Source organism: Juglans microcarpa x Juglans regia, chromosome 2D (genome assembly GCF_004785595.1).
Source record: "Juglans microcarpa x Juglans regia isolate MS1-56 chromosome 2D, Jm3101_v1.0, whole genome shotgun sequence".
NCBI classification, from domain to species: domain Eukaryota; kingdom Viridiplantae; phylum Streptophyta; class Magnoliopsida; order Fagales; family Juglandaceae; genus Juglans; species Juglans microcarpa x Juglans regia.
In genome coordinates this window covers 12,593,900-12,614,436 of record NC_054596.1, presented here as the reverse complement: position 1 = coordinate 12,614,436, position 20,537 = coordinate 12,593,900, and the positions used below count along the sequence as shown (strand labels likewise).

Below are 20,537 nucleotides of genomic sequence, written 5' to 3'. Positions count from 1 at the left end.
ATGGTGTCCCATTTGTGAAAGGTCTGAAGAGACATCAATACATGCTCTTTGGTCTTGCCATGTAGCCGGTGATGTATGGGGAGAGGCACTTGGTCCTCTCAAAAAATGGTCAAGTACTTTTCTTGATGTTTGGGAGCTATGGAAAAAATTGAATACTGATCTGAAAGTGGAAGATATAGAATATGTGGTCTTGGTAATGAGAAATATATGGAATCGAAGGAAAGCTGTCATTTTTTATAATAAGTTTGATCGACCAGGAATTATTTTTCAGTAGGCAAGGAAAAGTTTGGAAGCATACCAATCTGCCGCCAGGAATCAGTTGAATCTCAAAATGTTAGTGCAGTTGCTGCAATGAGGGGGCTTAGGAAGTGGAGGAAACCAGCTGAACATTATATGAAGGCTAATTGGGATGCTGTTGTGGATGTTAAGTCAATGACTACAGGTTTAGGAGTCGATGTTCCCTAAATTAATTAAGGTTTTTGAAATGAATATATTAAATCAATGGTGTACTGCAATTCGAAGGGTATATAGGGCAAAGGCAAACAACAACGGTTTATTTTTGGACCTCAATAATAACTTATCTTAAATAGATATTTTTTACCCTCTGCCTCATTCAGCATTTTAAGCAGCGGATCATCCTAGTCATTGAGACCATCCCCTTCATGTCCAATACCAGCTTAACGGCCCAACATGGAATATGGTCCAATCTCCAAACTCATTCCCTCAGTATTTGAGATAATCTGAAGATATCACTGAGCGTATTTCATTTGAAAAAGAACTGTTAAAAAAAATAATATTTTATAAAAATTTTATGTTTATCTATTTTTTTTAATAAGAGTGCACAATATTTACATATTTAACTAACATTTTTCATATAAATATGAAAAAAACCTAGACATAAGCTCCACACTCTTGAACACCACTTAAAAATATGTAATTTTATCTTTATATTTCATTAAATATGAAATACGAGAATAAAAAAATAAAATCACATATTTTTTAAGTAGTGTCCAAAATATAAGACTTTTTGTACAGCATGACTGTATATATATATATTGTAAACAAAAAGAGAAAAAAAAGTACTGTCTAAATTATAACGCACAGAAAACTCGAAGCTGCAGAAAACAGAACATATGGGAAAATGGAGAATATTAATGGGGTTATCCTAGATCTGCTAGTGCCTTTTGCACTCAAAAACGTATTTTTCTCAATTCCAAGATTTCCAATGTCAAAGAGTATCAAACAGAGACTATAATTGCCAAACATTTAGGTAAATTTACAGTTTATATAAAATAGGTGCTATCCACGAACGACCGAATCCATGTGAGATTTATAAACAATGCACCCCCACGGTAGGGAGTCTACATCCAGTGATGGCTGCGTTCCCTTCCTCTCAGATAAGGAACTCCAAGCGAAGAAAAATTAATTATTACAGCAGGGTTTTGTACAACATTTATTTCCCCTCATATATAAATGTATGGTCTGGTCTTCAATATGCCTCTCAGCTGAACCTGCTCTTATACTTGACCATGTATTGTACAAAGCTTCTGCAGCTTGTGCTGAGATACCATTATTGCTAAGATCCAGAGAGCACAATTTCTTTGCCATGATAATGGCAGTTGAGAGCTCTTGAATAAACTGGCACTCTGGGGATGGAATTCTTTTTTGACCTGAACAAACACAACTGTCGTCAATTCCAGTTACAGTAACTTCTACTCTAATTGGATCTTCTTCACTATCAACAACTTCAAGCTGATTGCAGTCAGTGGTCACAGCGCATACATCCTGCTGACCACTGTCAACTTCTTTGTTTGCATACTCCCTCAGACATGTTTCAGATATATCGTGTTCTTTTAAAAATTCTGTGCTCCCCTTGCCTGCTAAGTTGTATTGTAGATTGTAATGTTTATCCAGATGGGCATTATCAGCAAGGCTAAGCTCTTGAAGAGAGTCATTTTCTGTTAGAAACATAAGAGTCATCTTTAAGAAGTTAGTTAATCTCTAGGGACCGATACCGAAAACAAAAGTGGGCTATTGTCTTTCACCTGCCAGGGCCTGAATTATACAAAGAACTCCAGCAAGTCCAAGCTGACACTTGTTGAGTCTCAAAACTCTTAGGCAACATTGAGGGTTCATAAGCAGTGATGATAATGCATTTGCACCCTGCATTCATGCAAGTCATCAGGCTCCCGAAGAATATAGAAAACTGAAATGCAAAGTACCGCTTAGAAGTTAACAGGAAAGAAAAACATCACTGCTAGAAAATGGAAGACCTCGTAGAAAAGTTTTTTTTCATTACCAAAGAGACTTCAAAAATATTTTATGTTGATTAGGTCATCCACTTACACAATTGATTTCAGTAAAATTCTACAACGTTTACATACCAAAAGATCATGCATATATCAATAGCTGAGTAGTTCCTCAAATACTACACACAGTAGGCAGATGAAGAAATTATCTAGGCAACATGCACAACAGTTAACAGATGCCCATTATAATAATACAAGTCCCCAACCTGATGGCGGGACCACAGTGACTTGGCTTCGTTTGGAAACATAATTCATCTCAACTCATCATTACAATTTTTTCAAATCCCAACACAAAATATAATAAACAATTCAACTTTTGCAAATCCCAAAACAATAATAATAATAATAATAAATAATATTCTAATAAAATTTTATCAACTCAACTCAACTCACTTCAACATCCAAACGCACTCTATATCTGAGATTTGAGACATGATGAGTTATCCATTGATTTGTTGAATGTTAAAAGTGAAAAAAAAATTAATGATCAGTAAAAGACCTTCTTAACCTTTTAATTCAACAGTAGATAGAATGCTGGAAGTGTAGTGACGATAACATCATCTAAGACATGATTAGTTGAGAGAAAAATGGAGAGAAGCATGGCTTTGAGATCAAAGCCAAAGACTGCAACAGCAAGAAGCGATAAAATGCCGGTTGAAAGTGGCAGCCCATGAAAGTACCAAAAAGGACATGTTGGGGTACAATATTGGAAAAATATTTGACAAGGGAGAATATGGTCTTAAATAGAGTGGAATGACAAGGACTTCATGCGGCTGCCTGAAAAATGTAAAGACGATCTGTAGAAGAAATCAAATTTTATACTCTGCCCCTTTTCTTTTCCTCATAATTTCTGATCATAATCATTGTCCAATTTGTTCTGAGATGCGTTCAGCACGCTGACTCAAAGAATAGGGAATATCAGGTTAGCATATTTAATGGTTTTATGTTGAGCACACTCAAACAGATATGTGGAAAAATAGAATTAAGGAAATCCAACAAATAAACCTGAACCGTCCTAATCTACAAAAAAATCAGTTTAATTATACTAATATAAGATGAAATTCTTTTAAAAAGCATTAAAAATGGTGATGGATTGCAAAAGGAAATATCAAGAATATTCTCTGCTGCACTCCTCTAATATATATCGATAAATTGCAAAGCAAACAACAATTTGGAACGTGCATTCAAAAGAATAATTGTGAAAAAAGCTCTTGCAATTAACAAAGAGCAAACCTCTTGCATAATAGGATTCCCTGCTAGGTTCAGCTCAAGAATGCCAGTAGCCATATCATTCTTAAGTCCAAGAACATATTTATATGTGAGTCCACAATAGGATAGGTCAAGTTTGAGTAAGTCTTGATTTCCATTGAACAAGGACTCAGTTAATTGTGATGCCCCATTCTGCAAATAGACAAATCTAGTCACAAGAAGCAGGATATAAATACCCACAAGTGCACTCAAACTTCAATAATAACAAGAAAGAATAACAGAGAAACTGACTGTTCCAATACCGGCACCCCCAAGCATTAATCCTGACAAACACGAGGTTTTAGCAAGCTGGCAAAGGCTATCAACAATAGGCTTGCTTAGTTTTAAACCATTCAAGCTCAGTTCTGAAAATCTGTAGAAAGTGAATGTAATTTTATGTTAACATCAATCAGCACATATATATTGACTATCTAAACAGAGAGTAAGAAAAAAAATTGATTAAAACCTTTTCAAACTGCCAAGCCTGACCAGTAGATTCATGATGGCATTTCCTGATACTGGGTCATTATATCCTATCAAAGAAGAGTTGCAAGGCCTGGTAAGCTACCAAGAAATAACGCATTGAAGATTCTACTTAATAAGTCAACAATACCAAAACAATACCTATACAAAGTTGTTCAAGTACAGATCCAGCATTCAGTGCATCAGAAACCTTTTGAATTGTTCTAGATGTGATAGAACAGCGTTCAATGTTCAAGCTACATAGGCCTACAAAACAGAGAGCATAAGTGAGCTGAAACAACAGGTCTTCTCTACAATAAAAGTCCACATGCTCGTATGTTTGACAGAGTTAACAGTTGACATCAGATATATTTGAACTCTACAAAGCCTTGACTCCAAGAACATAGTATGATCCAAACTAATCCAAAACAGCAGCACAGAGCTAGTGATGATGATTATAACAAGATTCCAAAACCAATATTGAAATAAACAGGACAGCAGAAAAAGAACATTACTCTTGCATCTCTCCAAAATAGTTGAAAGGTAAGATCCACATGCATCAGTTAGACGGTTTCCAGAGATGTTAAGCACTTCCAGTCGAGCACATAGCACAGGGCATCCACAAATCTGAAAATTAGAAAACAGATAAATAAGTGATGAGGTTAAGATGAAGAGAACTAAAAATAAAAAGGCATTGCCCACTTTAGTCATGCTACTGATAAAGTAGAATATGGTTCAATAGGTAGAATCTCAAAGTCTCCAGGGAACTTTAAACTACAGAATACATGTATCACAGATGACAGAGTTGAAAGACATATTTTTCAAGATATTTGTACACACACACACACGTTTTCTTTCAAAGAAGGATGACAGAGATGGTAGTAGGAGTGAATTCCCTACCCAAAACTCCTCCCTTTCCTTGGGTTGAACCCAATACTTCCTCTAGCAAAACGGGGGAGATATCATTTGACTACAAAGATCGCTAGGCACAAGATTGTGCTTTGTATTAATACACTTGCATATGTTCAATGCTCGCAAGACCATCAATCTAATCCAGGAATACCCTTGTGTTTCCATGAAAGATAAGGTTCAACCTGATACATATACCTGCTATAGCACACCCAGCAACAAAGAAAAGGGAAGAAAGAAGGGTTGTCGATGGGAGGGTCAAGGTTTCAGGGATTCAGTCTTTCATGAGAAATCACTACTAGACATAGGATATGTGTGAGGAAGCTGAATCTTTAAATGAAATCACTATTTATAATTTTGACGATGCAAAAGTGAGATTTATTTCTGAACAAAGTTACATACCTGAAACAATGCAGTTGGACCGAATCGATTGCAATGCAGATCCAAGGTTAACCCACCATAATTTTGGCCTGATGCAAACACTTCTTGAAGCTTCTCTATTGTTCCATTTCCTGGGGGGATGGCAAGCCAATGTACAGCTAATACTAATTAAAAAACGACCCTACTAATCTCTTCATCAAGGAGAATTGAAGAGACCTTTTCTGTTCAGGAAAAAAATGAGAATAGATGAGCTAGATGTCAGATATCATTACCTAGCAAATTGTGAGAAAGGTCCAGCATGGAAAATGTTTTGTGGGCACGCAGCGCAATCACCAATGGAGTTATTGATAAATCTTGCAATTCACATTCAGATACAGTCACTTCATCGTCTGAAACCTGGTAAAGAAGAATAATATATATACCAAATAAACAAAACTATTCCAATCCACAAGCAAAAATATAAGGTTATGCCTAGTTAACTAGCACTTACCTCCATTCTTCTATTGTATAGTTTCTTTAACAACTTCATGTTAGGTGCCTCAGATAACTCATTGCAGCTGTCAATGTACAGTTTTATCAAAGGCTTTTGGACCCATCCTGGAAAAGTAACAAACAAATTAAATGCATACTTAACTGGCAAAAAAGCACTTCAGTGAGCAAAAGGTCAAAATGGAAATACTAATGTGGAGCAATTCCGATTTACATAATGAGCCCTTGCATTCCTACTTTAAAGACTACCTAAAAGATGTATCCAGCCAACATGTAATGCATGCAAATATGCCATAGAAGCTAGCAGTCTACCTTGGAACTCTAGTTCAGCTCCAGAATACTGTTTTCCATGAATTATATACGATCACGGCATCTCCTTGAAACATTCTCGGGAAAACAAATCATTCATGGTCAAGGGCCTGAGTTTGCGAGTAACTAGTAATAAGTGGTATTATTCCAGCACAAGAACACTCACGGGCAGTGGCAAAAAGAAGAGGGGACGAAAGCACAAAAACACTCATCTCTTGGAGTAGTGTTCTATACAACTATTTAACCACAAGGGGTGTTCTAGTCACCTGTTTAACCACTTACAGAATGGCCCTTCCCAATAACTTCCATGTTTTCAACCCATCATAGATTACTATATGACATGAAAAAGTTTTACATAAAAATAAAAATTGGATCAGTACCCGATGTTGTTCCCACGACAGCAAAGTGGTGTGAGCTGAGATATAGATCTGGTCTTAACCTTTGGTATTTTGCATGAAGTGGTTATTTTCAAGAACAAACACACTTATGCTCAGCCTAGGGCTTTACCCTTGCACTAACTGTCAGAAATAGTTCTTTATGCGAAAAAAAACATTTCAGGCACCGTAAATCATCAACCATAACTTACAACAACAACAACAACAATAATGGGAGATTCACAACTTCGCTAAATGTAATTATGCAGTTTTTATGCATACCATCTATAGAAGCTTCAAGGGAGACTTTTCCCAAACAATCTTTAAGAGTTTCAATTGTCTCCAAGGATTCTACAACTCTTCCACTGCATTTAATTTGCCGAATTATAGGTAACAGACCTAATAAGAAACAATCCACCATATTAGATGACTCATAGATGATATGAAAATGATGATGAAGCACGTAAAGCAGTGACTTGCTTGCAGCACCCACCAAGTTTTACTCTTTCCATTGATTTAAATCACGAGAGAAAAGCATGACGGTGGACAAATAGAAAACTTGTGTGCCACCAAAAGGCAGCCAAGCTTAATGTGTCCAATACAGTTTTGTGCTTGTCACTTGGCAATTATTTATGGTCCACCACTAAAGCCAATGGAGTTCATCCTTTAGTTATCCCAACACTAAAGCATCAATATCATAACAAGCCCCTCCCCCACCTCCCAAAAAAAATTATTACAGCACAATGTAATATGCTGTCAACCTATCTCAAAATTTAAGGAAAAAAAAATGTGAGTATCTGCAACCTATTTTTCATATTGCTGATAATTCTAGATGTTAAAAGATCCACTTAAATGCATCCTTCTTAACGACAAGGTAAGAATTTGATTATTGGCAATCAGCAGCATGTATAACAGTTAAGTTCCTACCCTCTGATCTCTTTTCAATGGGAAGTTGTAAATAGTATAAGCATGCCAGTTCAACCTTTACAGACTCAATGCTCAGCTTATCACTATCCATACATGAGCTTGCTTCAACAAGTATCAGTTGCTTGTCAATCTTGCAAATAATACACCGCTGTGAACAGAATGAAAGATCACAAATTAGCAAAATATGTATATTGGCAATCACATAGATCTACTTGGATAGTATCCAAATGATATGAGCAACACACATCATATCTGTCACCAGCAAGCAACTTCAGATCAGCAGCGTTATGTTTATGCAATAGGTTTCCATTGACATCAATGTCACATTTAGAACCACTAGCAGCAAAATCAGACGCAATAACAACTTCACCAATGCTTGAAGATCTGAATAGTTTGCCATTTTGAGTGGCTACATTGGGACTCCTTGATCTGTATGAACTAGTACTTTCTTCCATATCAACGGGATTGCATGACCGGGTGGCACATTGGGAGGCATCCGCTGGGACCTCCTGCCAAACCAAATGATTAAACATCAGACACCAACAGACAACTTGAACACGGGAAAAATATTCATCAAGGAATACAATAGTTTTGTTTACCTGAAATTTACAATCATGTCTGGGTAAATTATTTTTACACTTGACTGCATTCAAGTAAAAGATACAAGTCAGTACTCCGCTAGTATAGTGAAATGTCTGAAGCAAAAACTAGTTAATGACTTAAAAACCCACATTCATCAGATGTAGCAACTGCCTCTACTGGGCATTTACCAGGGCTTCCTTTCGAGCACTTCACCTCATCTGGTTCTTCACTCTCATCGTCAGAAAGGATGACACGAACACGTTTACGACCAACAACTGTCCGCTGATCACTGGTGGATTTAGACAAACTTTTTGGCAAAACTTTGGTAGGCTGAGTACAAATATTTTGCTTTCCTGACTGAGCTGATTTCATTTTGGGTGAATTTTTACCCGATCCAATGAGAGAAATCAAAGGAACATCGTCGTTCAACTCTTCTACACTTGCTACAGACTTTGATCTGCTAGAATTCCATTTACTCATCTCAGGTAAGCAGCGTGCATTATACCTACTTTCTGACAAATGATCATTCCCTTCCGTGTCAGTCTCGGAGCAGCAATCCTCTGCCGCATTATGTGTTTCAAGCTCCTCATCTCCTGACTGCTTCAATTTGTCAATTAAAAGCTGCAATCTCCTACAGAAGAGTCTTTCTTTAAGCAATTCTATAACTTATAACAAAACCCATTAAAAAATAAGAAACAAATACTTGGTTCTATTGATAAGTAAATAAACTAACTGAAAACCCCTTCCAGCAGGGGACAGAGAGGGGTCACACAACTTTTCTTTATTTTTTTATGGAGATATCAAAACTTTAACCCTTCAAGCAAATTCTTGTATGACATGAATCATCAGTTTGGTATTTAATTTCCGTAACTTTCAAGTTCCATCAGCAGACTCAATGGACTGCAACAGCCTATATGGTTAAGGAGGATTGCATGAACCATATTTACCTGGCCTCTTCAACATTGTCAAATCTTATCATGTGGCTATAGTGCATATTCTCTAGTGCAGAAAGCTGTATAGAAGGAAGGTTTGCTTCAATGGAAATCCTGCAATACAGGATAGAGTGGATGAGAACAAATCATTACAAACCCTATATGTTGACGTATTAAAAGAATGCATCAAGGCAATATGTAAAAGAAATAAAAGGGCATCCTATGATTTGATGCTTAAAACTATCTTCTCTTAAAGGATCCAGGTGATACCAAAAGTGCTATGAAAGTTATGCTAAAACAGTGCAATCATCTGGCCATGTGTATGAAATCAAAATAGTGAATATTATAGTTCCAGATGTGTTGAAGGCATCTAGGACTGCTTGGCCAGGCATGCAAGGAGTTCCACTTTCCAGCTTTCAAGCTAAATTGATATCCATCAATTTGAGTGCCTCATAATTTTCTTATTCCATTTATTAATTTCTACCAGAAAAACCAAACAGATAATTACCTGTAGCTCTCCTCAAATGCATCTAGTGCTCCTGTCCAATTGCCATCACTGTCCAAAACGTTACCAATGTTGATTTTTGCTAATGCTTGCCCCTGAAATAAATCAAATCAGAGTGAAAATCCACTGAATAACAATCTACAGCACATCCATGGACAGAACAGTCAATATACTTCAACATCAACCTATAATTATCCAACAGGATCATGACCATTGATGAAATCTAGGCAGCTAAAATAAGCATATGCCTTGACTACCTAGGTCATATACAAATATATCGAAGAAGGATCCAAGCACAATGATATATCCTTCTCTCAGACAACAAGATGCCGCATATATCATCTATTCATCTAAAGATCATAGGAAAAAAACTTCAACTTACCTCCAAGTTACCTATTGACTTGTATGTTTCCCAACTCTTCATGTACCATTTAATGCTTCTATTAAATTTTCTGATCTTCTGGTATGATTCTCCAATAGCCAGAAATGAATCACCCAGCTTTTCTTTGTCACAAAGTGCACTGGCTACTCTCTTCTTCCTTTTAGCAAATTCAAGAAGCTAAACATGGAATATTTCAAATAAGAAATGGGGTAGCATTAAAATTCACAATAACAGTATTAAGGGCAGTTCTTTGTAGCATTCAGAACTTCCAGTGGATTATTGGATGTATCAGACAACCTATATGTGTAGCTTAAATATGAAAGCAGGACTCTCTTGCCATGTGAAGCCAGTTTATTTGCAACATTAAAACACTTCTGTAGAATTCTTTACATAGTAACTTCCTGCTAACTGCATTCAAATTTGAATATTTTTGTTCTCTCTTTGATAAATAAATCACATCTAAAAGAGCAAGAGGTATACCTACCTACTAGCATCATGCACTTGATCATGAACACGCACAAACAACAAGATCCATCATTTGATCCAATCAACTTTTACCAAAAAAAAAAAAAAAAAAAAGCCTTTCACAAAAACTTTTCTCCAAACATCATTGAACGGACCCTACCACTTTTTCAAATTCAATAAAAATACACCTCAAAAATTCTCAATCAAAAGATACTTTCTATGGGTCCCGCCACTTTTGAAAAGCCTATACAAAAAACTATCTCTTAAACTTTCCATCTTGGTTTAGAAAATCTTCAAGATAATTTTATGTCCAAAAGAGTCCTTGGAATTCTAACAAAAACAGGAATGCAAGATTTTGCAAAGCAGAAGACAAGAAGGAACCCCAGCCATGCTGATTTTTTAAACATTCATCTTCTAGACGAGACTAATCATTCAGTAGACACAATCTTGTCACACATGCACAAATCCATCTAGTCCATCAGAATCAAGTTCTGGAAATTTGACAAAGGAATTGAATACATGAAATATCCTGTCTATGTTTAATGTAAACATGAAATTAGAAAACCAATTGATACACTAACTCAAATCAGAAACAAAATTTGAACTCATCCACAAAATTTACAAGCTATCCTGTGTGCTGAAGATCCCTCTAACAGTTGAGAAAGAGCTCAAAGGCAAAGAACATGTGTATAGAACAGAATTCGTACCTTCAGCCATGCCAAGATCATTCTCGATTTCTCGATGAGGCAATCAAGAGATGCATTTTGCTGCAAGAGGCACTTCCTCTCACGTGCTGTTCCTTTTGCACTGGTCATTTCTCTGGTTAGCTTCTTGAGATTCTGCTCTTCTTTCTTCAGGTCACCCATTACTTTAATAGCTTCTTTTACAGTCTCAATGTTTTGCTCAATTTGCATGGCCAAAGCATCCTCATCTTCCATGGATTTTGCCAGATCAAGCGCCTTCCGGTAGCAACAAAGTGCCTCCTCATACTTCTGAACCCTATAATGCAATTCACCAAAATTAATGTACCCCTTTGCCTCCCCTTGGCAATGCCCAATTCTCCTACAAATTTTAATGTCCTCCTCAATGTGCTTCCGAGCTTCATCCCACATTCTGAGCTCCATATAAACATTTCCTAGGTTGTGATGGAGCCTACTTCGCCCATCATAATCTTCCTCAACCTCTTCATCTGCACAAATCTGTAATCCTTTGGTTAGGATTTTCTGGGCCTCGTCCAAGTTATCAAGATCCATTTCAAGCATCCCAATATTATTATGTGCATCAATATATTCTTTAAGGAAGAATTTGCTATCGTTAACAGGTGGGTTCTCCCTAACAGTCTCCGCAAGCTTCATTGAACATCTGAAGTACTCTTTGGCATTCTGAACTGAGAAGTGGTCATTTTCAGATCTCAAAAACATTTCATGGTAAGTACGACCAAGTTGGGTGTTGGCCCTTTGCTGTTCAATAAGGTCATTAGCTTCCTTGGCAAGCTCTAAATGTTTTTTCTGAAAGCAAAAACAATGTAGAGAAGTTCAATTCTCAAGTTATCATTGATAAATTTTTACAGTTGCCATTTTCTCCAATTATTCCATTTTTTACCCAAATGAAACAGTGATGCAGATTTACAATCTTAGTTCAAGAAGTATGAGCAAGAAAGGAAACCCTAGGGGCAGTTTCCTCTGAAACCGCCCAACTTAATTATCTTTCTTTTCCTTTACCTTATTTTATGTGGAACCAGACAGAAGCGATTTCCTTTTCCTCATATTTTCCACAGAAACTCCAAAAAAAAAAAAAAAAAAAAAGACTCCACCCAAATGAACCAAGTACACCGATTAGTCTCAACACAACCCACTTCCCATACTTTCCACTCTCGGACTCTCCCAACCCAAACACTCAAAACGGGGAAAAAATCTCTCCCCCTGTCCCAGTTTCCCACCCCACACAAAATTTGAAGTCCCAAAAACAAAATACCTGAGAAGATAGAGCGTTCGTGAAGTCCTGGAGACGAAGATAGACCTCCCCAAGAGACTGACACGTAGGCAGAAGCTGCTTATCGTGCAAGTGGCGGGACGTCACATCGTAATCGAGCCGCAGCCACTTGAGCGCCTCTACATACTCCCCTCTGTTCTTGAGGATGTCTCCAATCACGTTGGCCCACCTAGCCTCCTCGTACCGGTTCCCCTGCTCCTTGGCGATCAGGTACGACCTCTTCGCCGATTTGAATTTCTCGACGTCCCGAACCATTTGAAAGAGGATTTAATCAAAGGTCCGATGGGGATCGAATGAGAGAAGAAGAGGGATGTGGGTGATAGAGATTATCGAACTGGGGCCGAGGACTTCTTTAGTGAAAAGGCTTTGTGAGATTTGGGAGTGGAGGAATCGAGGGTTTTGAAACCTTTTTAGAGCGAAATGGAACTCCCGCCAACACGTTTCAAACAAAAAAGTTTTTTTGAGAAAACGTGTTGGGTTCTTTTTTTTTTTCTTTTTCGATAGGGTAGCTTCTGTTTTAAGTTATATATTAATTGGGTTAATGCCTGTTCCAAAAGTATAATTATAAAAACATATTTTATTAATGAATAATGTTTTTTTTTTTAAGTTTTTAAAGAATAATGCTAAACATTACTTTCATTTTACTTTCATCTTTTATATAAAATGTGACATTTTATTATTCTTAAATTATTTTTTATTTTTTTAAAAAGAAAAGTTGTTAGCTTGTTTGAAAATAGATCTCACCCCAAAATTCTCATCTCATTTTCATTTCAAACATAATTTAAATACAAAATTTTCAAACTAATCATTACAACTTTACTAAACTTTCAAACAAAAAATAAAACATAATTCAACTTTTTTAATTCTCAAAATAAAAATTTTATTATAAAACTATATTCTAGCAGTATTTTAACTTTGTAATATTTTTTTATTCAATTTTTTCTCTCTTATTTTCCAAAACACAAAAAATATTCAGCTCAAATCATCTCTTTACTATTCATAAATTATCTCTAATATTCATAAAATTATCATCTAATCTTACTTCCCATTTTCACCCCAAAATTCTCATCTCATTTTCTTTTCAAACATAACTCAAATACAAAATGTTCAAACTAATCATTACAACTTTACTAAACTTTCAAACAAAAAATAAAAAATAATTCAATTTTTTTAAATTGCTAAATAAAAATTTTATTATAAAATTATATTCTAACAGTATTTTAATTTTGTAATTATTTTTATTCAACTTTTTCTCTCTTATTTCTCAAAACTCAAAAAATATTCAATTCAAACCATCTCATTACTATTCATAAACTATTTCTATTATTTATAAAATTATCATCTCATCTCACTTCCCAACACCAGGGGGTTAGTTTGGTTTTACAAAATCAAACAATCTCATATCATCTCATCATTACAATTTTCATAAACTTCCACATAAAATATAATAAATAATTCAATTTTTTTAAATTTTAAAATAAAAATAATATTAAAAATTTATATAATAATAATATTTTGATTTAACTTTTAACAAAATATCTCATTTTATTTTTTATTTTATCTAAACTTTGTAATCAAACGAGAAGGTTTTTGGAACGCCGCCAAACCCTCATGGCTTGCAAATGTGGATTCACAGTTCACAAGCAGGACAAGGACGGTATCAAAACCAATATTTTGGGTGGTTCCCCTTTCGGTTTATTCAAGTAAATAGAGAATGGTGGAACCAATCCTTTGACCACATAACTTATTATTATTATTTTTGTGTTGTATTAGTTGTAATTAGGTGTTTGTTGAAATCCATATATACCGCATCTCTACTCGTATATACTTCTAGTTTATTAATGTAAATATGTCGCGTGCCTTCAAAGAAAAAATAAAGCATGTAGAGAAAATAATTGTTGAGAGATAGACTCTACTATTTGATTAGGATTAGGGGTATAATCAGTTCAGTTCAATTCAATTTTAGACATATTTTAAAATCAAATCAATATATATCTATTTTAGAATTTTGCTAATCGATACAGACCGATTCACTAGGAAATCAGAACCTTTCATTTTTTCAATTTCGGGTCGATTTAGTTTTACAAGTGTAATTTAGTTTTTGACTTTTCAGTTAGGCTAGTTAGTTTTTCCGACCCAAATGAGAAATTATTTTTACCCTAAATAAGATAGAGTCTAAAACATTGTTTTAAAAAATAACATGTATATAACCACGAAAATGTAAAAAAATTTACTTATAAAAATGTCTTTATCCTTAATATATATATATATATATATCAAAAGTGCACTCTTATGCTTATAACATATTATATATATATATATGTAAGTATATAACTTAATATATAAAGATAAATAATAACATATTCATAACTTAATATTAATATTTATGTCATATTAATAAAACTAATATATGTTACATTAACAGTGCGTTAGGATGTTGAAATGAGTTGAGTTGAGTTGATAAAATATTATTAGAATATTATTTATTATTATTATTATTGTTTTGGGATTTAAAAAAGTTGTAATGATGAGTTGAGATGAATTATGTTTCCAAACGAAGCCTTAGAAGCATAACTAATAAAACTAAGATTTTATGTCATATTAATTTTATATTATGTATAATATATATATATATATATATCATATAATATATATTTTATATAATATAAAAAATAAATTATATATAATTTTCGGTTCGGTTCGGTCCAATTTGATTTTTGAATCGTGAAAGTCATGATTGAGCCGATTTTCAATCGGTTTCAATTCCAACCAAACCAGATCAAATTGGACTAATTCTGTAATACTCGAGCCTAAGGCCCAAGCCTGCAATACAGGCCTAGGCCCATGAAGACCCTAACCATAGAGACCCCAAACAACTCGTTTAGGTAAGTTCCCTTTTCCCTTTTTCAGTTTTCTTCATCCCTCCACTCCGCTTTCCATCTTCCCCACGTCTATGCGGTTTTGATTTTCCTTTTCTGTTCTTTTCTCCCACCACCACTCAAATCTCTCTCTCTATTACCTATTCTCTTTCTCTTTGCAGTTTCGTACTCCATCCTCACATATCTCGCACTTGTAGAGCATCACACCCCTTCTCCTAGTCGCGTGTCACTACCATAAAGGTGTTGCCGTAGGTTGCCTCTCATCGACACCGATAAGCCCACTCTTCGTTCACTCCCTCTATTTAAGTTTCAGACCTCTCTCTTTATGTTCATCTCTTCACCGATAGCTATAGGTTTATTTCAATTTTATCTCTTTGAAATTTATTTATTCACTTTCCCACTGCAAACCATGCGACACCACTAAATTTTGAGGGTCTTTGTTTCTACTATTTTTATCCTACAATGGTGAGCCTCTTCGATCTTTAAGTAGTTTTTTATAGTATTTATTCTCACTCTATACACTCTCACTAGTTAACACTCCTAGAAACTTTGCATAGATTATTTTCCTCTTCCACTGCAGTGTAATCACCACTGTTTCGAAATGCAAAAATTCCCTCACCGATGTAAGTAAGGCCTTGCCTCAAGATTAGCCACAGTTGTACATTATTGGTGCTTAAGTGTAATTTTAATGTCACTATTTATACATCATAGGTCATCGCTAACGCCCCAAATAGTGTTGTTTCCGCTTTTTAATTTTCACGAGCCACGCACACAAACTTAGGTAGGATATTCAAAATTTTATGCTCATCGTAGACATTGTTATGTGGGCTATATTAATGAATTTTGGTTGCTAGAGTTTCTAATGAATGATATTATGTGGCTGTTCGGGGTACGTGTTTATTCTGTTGGTTGTTCCGATTTTGAGTATTAACTGTTGATTTGACATTTGGATGTTGAGAGTCTATAAGATACTATTGAAGTTGAGTGATGGATTGTTGAGCTGATTGTGGTTTACTAGATTAGAAAGGGGCTATTGGGTTGATGATCATGGTGGTTTAGGTTGAGATATGTGGCTGACCAGGTTTATTCTATGACTGTTATTGAGTTGATCATGTTGGGTTGGTTGCAGTTGAACTATTGTGAGTTGAGTGGATGCTCGGGACTAAATTATTTGTTGGTTTGGGGTTTACTAAATAAACTAGTGGCATGCTTATTTGGATTGATAATTGATTGGTCAACGTTTTTGGTTGTGATACTGTTAGAGGTCGGACCCAAGGCATGACTTATACACGGTAAGAGTTAGGTAAACGGGGTTCCTATACTAGATTTTGCATAAAAGAAATGAAATGAGGTTGATTTTGAAAACATGCATGCTTGCTTTGAAAATAAATTTGAAAACAACCTCATATGTGAATTCTGCATATTCATGAAATTTGTATAAAGAAAAAATATTTTTTGTCATGACTAGTGTAGACAAAAGCTTATATTATCATTTTGTTTTTGAACTGTGAAAAAGTGCGAATATGAGATCTAAAAAATTTTGCTTTGATTAAATGAAGATATTTTGATTCTGTTATTTTGAATATGTGAAATGATCTAAAGCTATTCAATACTATGTTTTGATACGATGTGTTATCTGAAAACCTTGACATGAATTTCTAATTCTGTACCTGATTATAATTTGGTTCTGATGCTGTTTCTATTCCGTTTTCATTAAGGCCCCGCCACGGGTATAATAGTGGTATACGGCCCTACCACGAGTATAATAGTAGTATACAATCATGCCACTAGTATAATAGTAGTATACGGTCCTGCTACGGATATAATAGTGGCATACGACCCCACCACGAGTATAATGGTGGTTTATAACCATACCATGAGGATTAAACATGGTGTACGACCCAACTACAGGTATAATAGTGGCATACGACCCCATCACAGGTATAATGATGATTTATAACCCTACCACAGGGGTTAAATATGGTCTTTGTCCCGATGTGATGCTCCGATAGTATATGAAGATGATGTCTCAGTTTATGATATGCCAAAGGATTTTTGGAATTAGAATGTTTTCTAAAAATTTCGCTCTAATATTTTGTAACATGTTTTGATTCTGCATTCCGGAAGTAAATATTTTGTTCTACATTCTGAACTCTATAAATGCTCATGTTTACATACTAGTATATGTTCTGTATTTACTGATTTATTGATAACTCACCCCTTTTATCTTCACAATATTTCAGATGACTTGATGGTTCAAATGAGGATTAGTAATAGAGTACGTGTGCAAGATTAGCTGATGATAGTAGTTGAGTACCTCGGGGTGCTAGTGTTGTTGATGTATTTATGTATTATTTCCTCTACCCTTTGTTATCTAGAAAAATAAAACAATGACTGGTTGTGCTCAATAGGAAATCAATCCTTTCTCGAGTCAATTGAGTTAAAAAGGGGAGTAGGACTATAATCGAGCCGAGTCAGTTTTTGGCTTGTCGAGCTCGACTCGACTAAAAAAACTTGAGCTCAAGCTTGAGATTTTGATTTAGTCTTTATTCGAACTTGGTTCGGTAAGCTAAATTCCTAACTCAAATTCGAGTCAAGCCAAGCTCAAGTTATTTTTTTAATAAGATTTAATAATTAATAAATTCTATAAATAAAAAATCAAATATTAAATTTGTACAACTAACAAGTAGAACCTCTATTGAATTATAAGATTTTAAAAATTTATAAATAATTAATATGTAACTAGTTGATATTTATCCATAATAACAATATATTATATGCCTACATAAATTATTAATACATAGGTATAAGATGATAGCATACATCTATTTCATATATATGGTTTTCACATACTAGTATATGAAATTATTAAATCTTATTGATTAACTATTGTACAATCTATAAAATATAGTTATGAAACATATTCAATATATAGACATCAGTAATTAAGTTACGTATCATATATTTAATTATAAAAGTGTTATGCTTATATTATTAGTTAATACATATATATATATAGATACATAGGCATGTATGTATATTTATCAATATATGAATGAGTTTTAATCAAGTCGAGCTAACGGGTTGATTTGTACGTTATTTGATTTATCAACATATTCAATACATCTAATTTTTTATTTGATTTTTTTTTTTGTTTTATTCTTGTTAAATTAAAGAAATTTTTCTATAAGGAAAAAAAAAATGTTTAGTGTATACTGATGATTAGAATTTGTACACGTAACTAGGATTAGTTGATCATTGTACGTGGCTCTCAATTAAGGATTGTTGACCTCCATTACATGGAAGACTTTGACTAACAGGTCAGTGTATTTTCTTGATCTAATGACATGAGTATTTATTTAGCATTGGGTCTATTTATTTGCATTGAAATTTGAATATTGACAGATCAACGTTTGGGTCTTCCTTCGAATTTAATATGACCGTGCATTGCACTCCCAACCCCCGGGACGGGCGATGGCATACCAAATATATTGAATAATAAAAAACTGTAGTTTTCATGTTTTAATTTCTTGGTTGTCTACCGTTATCTCCTGTACTACTTAATTAGTCTATTTATTTATAAAATAGAGGATATATATTTTACCTTTAAAATCCTTAGGAAAAAAATTGCAATTCCTTCTACATAATTTAAATAAATAAGCACTTTTATACTCGTAGTTGAAAAAAATATCCACCATTCATTATTAATTTAAACTTTTCCATAGTAGAAACCTTCACATATTTGAGTTTGGAGTCTATGAGAATTCTCACATGTTAGCTGTTTGAGAGGTGTCTTGATTCCTGTTGAAAAAGTGTCTCTACATATTGTTCGACGCTTCAGACAGATTGTTAGATCAATAGATGCTCAATAGTCAACTCGAGCGGGATGCCAACTCGTGAGTTCGCTCATCACTAGCTTGATAGTCAGCTCGAGTGGAACGCTAACCTGTAAGTTCGCTCAACATTTAGCTCGAGCGAGCGCTAGCCCTAATGTTTGCTCGACACGCCACTTGAGCAAATGTTCGGATTCGAGGGCCCCACGCCGTTTCAGTATAAATACATGCTATACTTTATTGTATTCAACTTTTGAATACACAGAGATAATCCTGAGTCTATTGGGTGTATTGGGGTTTTGAGATTGAGGATTTTGTGATTGATCTCTTGTACTCCACCTTTGTTGATAATGAATTTATGGAGACTGACCCCACCAGTGGACATAGGCTTACATTAAGCCAAACCACTTAAATCTTGGTGTTCTATGTGCGTGTGATTGTTGATTTGCTTTTGCTATTTCACTTTAACTTAGCCGCTGATAACCAGTTAATCCCAACAAACTGGTATTAGAGTGCCAGGCTCTGCGAGATCTTGAGGGATGGCTATGGCAAAGTTTGAAGTAGAGAAATTCGTCAGTCAGAACATTTTCAATTTTTGGCGCATCAAAATAAAGGCTTTGCTGCGACAACAAGGTTTGTCAAAGCTACTGGATTGGAAGGTGTTTGATGCAATGTTTTGAATACCGTACCGGAAGTCGTACTGGTCAAGGTACTGAAATGAAATATTTCGGTACCGATATCGTTTCGTGTATTGTTTCGGGATAGTCGATATATAAATATATATATATATATATAAATTAGAAATAACCTAGTATGAATTGGAGGTCAAAAAATAAGCTTGTAGTTTGAAAAAATGAAAAAAAAAAATACTGGCCGAAATATAGGCCAGTACTGCCTGTTGGGCCGATACGAAATGTATGTTGGCCAGTACGGTACGAGATTAAAAGCACTGGTCTGATGATTCTCTTGCACCGTCAAGAGAAAAAGAAGAGAAAACACATAGTGCTATCCTGCCATCACTATTAGATGGAGTTTGGAGGGAGGTTGTTGATGAGCAGATCACTTTTGGTCTTTGGACTAAACTTAAGAGCATGTATATGAAGAAATCACTCACAAACCGTTTGTATCTGAAGCAACGGCTATACACGCTCAAAATGAAGGAAGGTACTCATATCTTTGAACATTTAGATGAATTTAATAAGATTATTATGGATCTGAGGAATATTGACATTAAGCTTGAAGAGGAGGATCAAGCCTTAATTGTTTTGTGTTCGTTGCTTATGTTATTTGATAATTTTGTGAATTTAATGTTGTATTGTAGAGATACTATTTCCTTGATAGATGTGAAATCTACTTTGAATTCTAAAGACTTGAGAACTAAATTGAATGTGAAGGGCACGGATAATCACGTGAGTGGTTTGTTTGTTAAGGATTCATCTAGCAGGGGTAGATCCAGTGAGAGGGGTTCAGAGAAGAACATAGATAAATTCAGGGGCAGTTCACAGTCAAAGTTTAACAAGAAAAATGCTAAGTGTCCTTACTGTCACAAATTTGGCCAT

The 20,537-nt window shown here is 34.9% G+C and overlaps 1 protein-coding gene across 3 annotated transcripts; it reads right to left on the bottom strand.

Moving 5' to 3' along the window:
• Window positions 1–1,166: 1,166 nt before the first annotated feature.
• LOC121250479 (protein TONSOKU) lies at window positions 1,167–12,762 on the bottom strand. 3 transcript variants are annotated; one of them, XM_041149608.1, is made up of 20 exons: window positions 12,249–12,762; window positions 10,982–11,782; window positions 9,810–9,986; window positions 9,431–9,522; window positions 8,938–9,036; window positions 8,140–8,621; window positions 8,008–8,051; window positions 7,654–7,917; window positions 7,409–7,556; window positions 6,764–6,880; window positions 5,800–5,906; window positions 5,582–5,705; window positions 5,331–5,440; window positions 4,535–4,646; window positions 4,182–4,286; window positions 4,024–4,090; window positions 3,810–3,930; window positions 3,543–3,710; window positions 2,046–2,163; window positions 1,167–1,958 (listed from the first exon to the last, which is right to left on the bottom strand). In XM_041149608.1, exons 1-20 carry the CDS (start codon window positions 12,519–12,521, stop codon window positions 1,423–1,425), a joined length of 4,065 nt encoding a protein of 1,354 aa, XP_041005542.1. In that variant the 5' UTR covers window positions 12,522–12,762; the 3' UTR covers window positions 1,167–1,422. The 3 variants fall into 3 exon arrangements, with proteins under 3 accessions (XP_041005542.1, XP_041005543.1, XP_041005544.1); XM_041149609.1 differs by having other exon boundaries at window positions 7,409–7,553; XM_041149610.1 differs by lacking the exons at window positions 1,167–1,958; window positions 2,046–2,163 and having other exon boundaries at window positions 3,590–3,710; window positions 3,821–3,930.
• Between the last annotated feature and the right edge of the window lie 7,775 nt (window positions 12,763–20,537).